The following is a 7,132-nucleotide window of genomic DNA, read 5'->3' as shown; positions in this document are numbered from 1 at the left end:
TCCTTCGGCTGCTTCCCTCTGCTCACGGTCACCCTGCGGGGATGCGGGCGCCATCGGTGCGCCCTGTGCCGTGTAGGCGTCGCATTGTGGGCGCGGCAGCTCCGTAAGGCGGTGGCCACCGTGTTTGAGACGGGAAGGCAATCACTGGGGCTGCTGTGGGGGTACACGCGAGTCGGCCATCTCAAACTCACACCTCTTCCAAGACGTAGGGGAATTCCTGAACGGATGCGAGTTTCCTGTGCTCGCCCTCTTCGTGCAGCGTCACGCACGCCCCGGCGAGATCTACGTCATTTCGCGAGAGATGTGTATGATGGTTGCGTTGCAGGTGCGACAACGCGACCCATCGGAGTCTTCCCGATGGGGGTACCCCCCCCACGACACCTCTGTGATGCCGTCCTGATCGGAGGGCCACGTAGGCCTCGCCAAAGTTTGCGAAGTGCAGAGCAGAGGCGTTTTTTATTCAGGGCGAGCTCATGCGCAGGTGGAGAACGCGTGCATGTTCGCACTACAACGTCACCTGGGCCAGGTCCGGCACGCGTGTAAGGAGAACGTCAGCGTGGCTCACGCCATGTGGTGCGCATTGGGTACTGTTGGATATGTCCTTATATGGGTATTATTACCTTTTCAGTGTAGCAGAGTGGGCGGAGCTCATCCCACTGACTACCTGCGGGAGAAAAGAAGAGGGAGAAGAGAGGCGAGATTCGTCAGCATGCACAGTTCTTAGGCGCACCTATACCCGCAGTGCAAGGGGTGGCAGCTGCTGCCGCGCTGCGTGTGTGGATATGTGAACAACTAAGCTGTCGCTTTACGTGTTGGGGGGGGGGAATATAGGTTTTGTGTGTATGCATGTCTGTGTATGCCCGCATACAATCGCATGAAGCAGTTGGCATCACACGAAAGCTGCCATAAAGTCATCGCAGGTGGACTGTCAAAAAAAAAAAGGAGAGCAGCAGCAGAAGCGCAAGGAGCTGATGTCGAGGTTTTCCTTCATAGGCAAGCGACAGAACAACGGAGAGTTTGAGGCACTGGCGGAGAATGAGAGGTGGCCGGAAAGAAAGAGTGCGCGAGAGACCTGGATAACTCGGAGGAGCACCACGGCAGTGCACTCAGCCCTTTCCACTTCCCCCTCCCCCTTCTTTCAGCGCCAACTTCGTTGTGCCCGTGCCACACGCGCACACGCAAGCAGACAGAGGGGATAAAGACGCATGACGGCACGGCGTCCGGCGGAGACCGGGCAAGCCAACGCTCGCTTCTCCTTTCGTATTCTTTGCCTTCGGCACGACCCTCACCGCACCCAAAACGAATGACTAAAGTGTCCGTGCGTGTGCGTGTGTGCGCCGCTCTTTGCAGTGGCCCTTGTAAGGCGGGAAGAGGGGAGGCGAAGAGCGACGACGAATTATTTACTCTACAGAGAAATCCTGCTGCTGGTGGGTTTCCTAGTGCTTTGGCCTCGACGTGGTCGCCCTCAGTCGGTAGCCCTCCGCCTCTTCCCGCATATGTGTGGGATAAGGAGTGCCAGGAAACGGCGACGAGACGTTTTGTGCACCGGCACCTGCGGGCGCGGACGGCAAGCATGCCATCGACCCGCGACCTTCACTACAGAACTCTAGTCTCTCCTCCACGCCCTTGTCTTTGTACGGTGACGGCGGAGTCGTATGCCGCGGCGGCGACGGTGACGCTGAGAGTGCGCGTGTGGGAGGCGCGTACACTGGGATGATGTTCTCCTCGACGTTCGCCAGTGGGTACTCCTCGCTCTCGGGGATTGTTTGAATATACGTCCAGTTGTAGTGCGAGTTGCCGCAGGGTTGCTTGCACTCGATTACGCTGATGCCGCGTCGCGGATCATTGTATGACTTGCGCGCCACGCCGCAGCGCTGGCATCGCACAATGTAGGCTACGCCTGCCATGCTGAGCGCCGCTCACTCGCGAGCCTGCGAGTGAGGAGAAACCACAAGAACAAAAAAGTAAAGCAGCGGGTGTGCGTATGGGAAGGAGAAGTCTGCATGCAAGATAGGGGGAGGGAGACACACGCAAGAAGGGCTCCTGTACGTGCACGTACGAACCTCTCCGACAACATAAGCAGTGCACGTCGAGCAGAAGAATGAGGAAAGAGGAAGGAAATGAGACAGAGAGAGGGATGGCTTCTTGTGCGGGATTATTGCGACATCGACACGCCTGCACCGCGCGCGCACGAGTGGGAAGAAACACTAAAAGTGGAGTGCACCGGCATGCCGACAGCGCCACGACAGAGGCGCGACGGCATGAGCCAAGGGGAAAGGCCTCATACTTTGTGGTCGCGACAAAACCTCCTCTTGAAGCATTCGAGGTGCTAACATGAAATTGCAGGTGTACAGTTGCGCGAAAACTCTATGTGTGTGTGTGTGTAAGGCTGCATCCACCGCCGGAGAAGGGAGAGCGTCGGCGTTGGGGTGAAACGGATGCATTTGCAACAGCTTTTACTGACTAGTCTTCTTTTTTTTCCTTCGCTTTTCTTGTTGCCGTGTGTGCAACTCGTGGGCTCACTGTGTGCTTCCCTTGCTTGCGGGAACGAAGCAAGTGAAGAGGGGGGAAGAGGCGCTGAGGAGGAGGAGACAGCGGAGGAGAGCGACGCACACGGGGCCGAAAAGAGGGGCGGAAGCCGTTTGCATGCTCGCACACAGGCCCCACACATACACGCACGGTAGGCTACACAAGAACAACAGAAGAGAAAAAATATATATAGAGATGGTAAAAGCTCGTTTATTTCTGTGCCACAGCACACAGCCTGTACATACGGGAAAACAGAAAGACCGAAACCTGGGGAGCGAAAAGGAGGAGGCGGCGATGATACAGACAATAAGAAAGATGTAAGAGGGAGGCGGCCGCGTGCAGGGAAAGGGCGGCGCAAACAGTGATCAAGAGGGAAAAGGCGATCCTAGCAAACAGAGTGCTGAAAGTCGCGCCTCTAGCAAGGGCCGCACCTGCTGATTGTCGTCGTCTTCTCTTTCTTCTCACCCCACCCCCACCCCGGTGCACGCAGCTGCAGCTGAAGAAACTAGAACGACAGGAGATGGGGGAGGAGAACGTGCCTTGCAACCTGCAGGCAACCGTGGGGAAGGCAGATGTTGGCTGCGGACGTATTTTGCGGTGTGGCAGTACTCGCTTTCCTACAAGCCGCTGTCTCCGTCGTCTGCCACGATTCACATCAGGTGCAGAGGCCTTGTGGGTATGTTGGCCCACTCGTCATTCCTTCCCTCTGGTGGCGTGAAGAGCCTTTGTCTTATCTGCCCCTGTCTCTCTCTCCCCCCCCCTCATGCGTCCTTTCGCACCTTCACCGCTTTTACGTGTAGTATACATAAAGGAGTAGTAGTAATAGAGGCAGTACAAGGAGGTATGGTGTTGCGTGCGTGCGCGCGCGTCTTCCCGAGTGCCGCCAGAGCGCGGCGGTGAAGAAGACAAGTAACAAACGAAGAGAGCTTCGAGTGATAAGACGAAGAATCGCAGCCCGTGCCGCACGCAGGCACGCACACGCAAAGACGTTGAAACAAGGCGACGCAGAGATCGAGCCTCGAAAGCACAGAAGAAGAGACTCACGATGAACGTGCAGGAGGAGGGAGGGGAAGCGAGGTGATACTGGAAAGGCACCAGACCCAAGCATGAAAAGATGGCGAACACCTACGAGAAACACAAAAGGAAATGAAAGCAAGGTAGTACTGCGAAGCCTATACACACCCGCCTGCGAGGGAGAGTGCGAGCGAGAAGGAGGGGGGCGATGCAGAGCGTTAGTAGCAGTGGAGACAAGTACCTGTGTTTGGGTGTGTCTGTGTGCGCTCGCCTCTGTAAGTCAGCCAGCTGCCGCTGTGAAACACGCAGAGAGGCAGAGATGTGCGCAGGCGCATTCCCACCAGAGCGGAGAGCAGCGATGGCCCAGAGCAGCACCTCCTCTTCCCACACCCGCTCTGCCAACGTCACTCGGCCCGCTCGAGCACCGCAGCAAATACAGAGAGAAGAGAGAGAAAGAAAAAAAAAGAAGGAACGCTTGCTCTGAGCGTTGTCTCTGCGCACATCTTCATACGCTCTTGCCACTCGCCTGCTCGCTTTTCCGCTCACACGCACCACATCCTCACTGCCGATACAAGTGCGTTGGCGATACCGTGGCGTTCGTGAGCTGCGCTCCGTCGCGCAGGTACACCGACGATGAAGAGCCGACGAACATGGGACGGCCCAGTCCTGCCGTCGCGGAGGTCGGCCTACTAAAGCCGTCCCCACGCTGCTGATTTGGTGCGTATTCGGGAACAGAGTACCGGCCATTTGCTGAGACGGGACGCTGCGGCACCAGCGGCGGCGCATTGTAGGCCGAGCTCGAGGGCAGGGCCTGCTGCAGCGGCGGCAGATGCTGCTGATGCTGCTGATGCTGTTGATGCTGTTGATGTACGTGATGCGAGCTTTCAAGAGCACTGCGTAGCGCCTCCGCCAGCTCACGCAGCTCCCTGCGGTCTGCCTTGTTCACCTCCAGGATGGCTGCATTCTCCTCTAGCTGGGTGACGCGGAGGCGCAGACCGTCATCTGGTTCTACCGCTACCGAAATGCGTCTGCGATCAGCGGCAACGTCGGGCTGCGATGCCTCCTGCCGGCGCAGCACCTCCACCGTCGGCTGTTCACGCTCGTTTGAGTTGAAGCTGCAAGTCACAGAAGACGCAAGGTGGGGCGGCGGCGACACCAACCCGCCTTCAGCCACAGTGCTGCTGCCGCTCAGGGCCTCCTTGGCAACTGCCGGCAGGACGCCAATGCTGCCCACGCGACCCGAAGGCGGACGTCCGGCGGCAGGGATACTACCCCGATTGCGCGATAAAGTACGCACTGGCGCCGCTGCGGCAGCCCCGTCTGCGATCAACGCCTCACCCCCAGCTGCTGGGCCGTAGGACGTTGGCGTGGTGTGCTTGCCACGCGGACAGCCCTCCACCGTCTCCTCTAAAAGCGAGACGCGACGAGCCAGGTCTACCAGACCAGGGTGGGACTCATCCACGCCACCTTCCTTCGTCGCCCCAGTTTGGCCCAGCAGCGTGTTGAGACGGTCCTCGAGCTGAGCGAGATGGTCGTTCAAGCGGTTTACGTCCTTCTCCGTGCCGCTGATGCGCTTCTCTGGGTTGGCGCGCCCCTGCAACTCGCGCACTGCCGACTCCAATGGCGGCAAACGCTGCTGCTGCAGCGCCGCCATGTCCTGCTCCAGAAAGCGCATCGCGCCCTTGAGGGTCTCAATCTCGCCCGAGTGATCTGCCGCCTCCGCTGGGGCGGCCATGGCAGCCACATACGAGGCTGTGCGACTTGTCCGCGCGGCCTCGCTCGTCTTGGCCGCGAGCGCGTCGGCCGCTTGACGCTGCAGTAGCGCCCGCAGCACCTCCATCTCCTCCTGTATCTTTGCGAAAGAGGGCAGTGAAAGAACATACCGGGTCCGGTCCACAAGGCTGTGCTCCATCTCCTGGTTATCGGTCCGCCGGCCCATCTCTAACACCTGCTCCGGCCCCGCACCCCAGAGATCGACAAAGGCCTGCAGCGCATGCAGCGACTTCTCAGTGGCGGACACACGTTGCCCTACCACATCGGCGTGCCGGTTGAAGGTGGCCCTCATGGCGTCATGCTGCTCATCCGAATGCTTCTCCGCATCGGCCGCATACGCCTTGTGTGCCGCGTCGCTGGCCGCGATGTGCTCTGTGTTGGCCGCAACCTTCTCCGAGAGCTGAGCCACCGTCGACTTGAGATCCTCGAGCGCGGTAGTCACCTCCTCGCCGGGGCCTCTCGCCTGCTTGAGGGCCTGAATCTCAGCACGCAAGGCGCTGTTCTCCTGCGTCAACTTCCCAAGACGGTCGCGGATTTCATCAATGTCGTCCTCATGGCCGTTTCCTTGCTCCACTAAGACGCGTATCACATCAGTGAGACGGCTGTAGCTGAGCGTGAGTTGTGCCTCAATAATGTCCGGCACACTCGTCACATCGATGTCGATGCTAGGCATTATTGCGAGGTCGTGTGTAAAAACGTGCAGAGGGGGCGGCGGGAAGAGGAAAGCGCGCAGGGCGAGAGAAGAGGAAAGCTGGGAGTGTGCGATGTCGCTGCAGGTGCAGTCACCGAAGATGGGTGTGTGCGTGTGTCCGTGCGTGTGGTCGACAGCAGTGAATGCCAAGAAGAGGTATAGGTCTCTCTCTCAAGAGTCACGCGCTGCAGCTCTCGTGTAGCCACGCCCGTGCGTACGCCAAATGTGTTGCGTCGGAAATACGTTGGGGTAGCAAAAGCGAAACACAAAGAAAGGGAGAGCGGCTGGAGGGGGCTGCGGTGAGGAGGCGGCTTAGTCCTTCGATGGTGTCTCGCAGCGTCACTAGTGGCGGAGTCCCGCAATCTAGCAGCGTGGCAGACAGCTTCGGTGCTCGCAACGGCTCTCGTACCGCCGAAGAAACGAGAAAGCACGGTCTGGATTTGTACGCGCACGCCACCCAAGTGCTGCAGAGAGTGCACCCCGTGTTGTATGGAGACAGAGAGACGAAGAGAGGGAGGGCGTGGAGAGGCGGCGCATACGTGAGTGGACGCGAGGAAGGGAGGAAACGGGCAAAGTGCGGCAAGCTCATGAGGGTAGAAGCGGCGAGCAGCCCAAGGGAGACGGGATGGCTGGCCAGAGAAACATGAGACGTGGGCAACGTCGCGGCAGTAGTCACCAGAGAGAGACGCCGTTCACCGATTTCCAAACCCCCTCCCCCCTCCTCAGCCGCGAGAGAGAGAGAGACCGGCCGAGTACTGGTGAAACGAAAGAGGACGGCGGATATGGCGAGAGAGGGAGTCAAGGTGCGCAGAGCAGCGGCAGTCACTGCGCGCTCGTGCGACGCTCCCACAAGCGCCCTCTACTGATCCCCCCCTTGTGCGTTTTGGACTAGCTTGTCCGTGCGGTGCCCTCTGTGCTAGATGGCGGCATCGGTTTCTTCTGTATTATTATCTCTGTCTTGTGCGCGCGTGTGTGTGTTGTTGCTTTCGCGGCCCGAGTTAAAGCCGTTGCTGGTGCGGTTTACACACATATAAGCGCGCACGAGAGAGCGCGAGCGAGAGACAGAGAAGCGTGAAGGCGTGCCCACTAAGACGGCACCAAGAGCGCAGCAGCGGCTCAAGAGGA

At 59.1% G+C, this 7,132-nt stretch overlaps 1 protein-coding gene across 1 annotated transcript; it reads right to left on the bottom strand.

The window, feature by feature from the left end:
* Positions 1 to 4,102: 4,102 nt before the first annotated feature.
* On the bottom strand, positions 4,103 to 5,989 carry LDBPK_291090 (hypothetical protein, conserved; the record flags this gene model as incomplete). The annotated part of the gene is made up of 1 exon (XM_003862478.1): positions 4,103 to 5,989. The coding sequence occupies one exon, from the start codon at positions 5,987 to 5,989 to the stop codon at positions 4,103 to 4,105; it is 1,887 nt and encodes a 628-aa protein (XP_003862526.1).
* Between the last annotated feature and the right edge of the window lie 1,143 nt (positions 5,990 to 7,132).

Source organism: Leishmania donovani, chromosome 29 (assembly GCF_000227135.1).
Source record: "Leishmania donovani BPK282A1 complete genome, chromosome 29".
Classification (NCBI taxonomy): Eukaryota; Euglenozoa; class Kinetoplastea; order Trypanosomatida; family Trypanosomatidae; genus Leishmania; species Leishmania donovani.
This window is presented reverse-complemented; position numbering and strand designations above follow the sequence as displayed.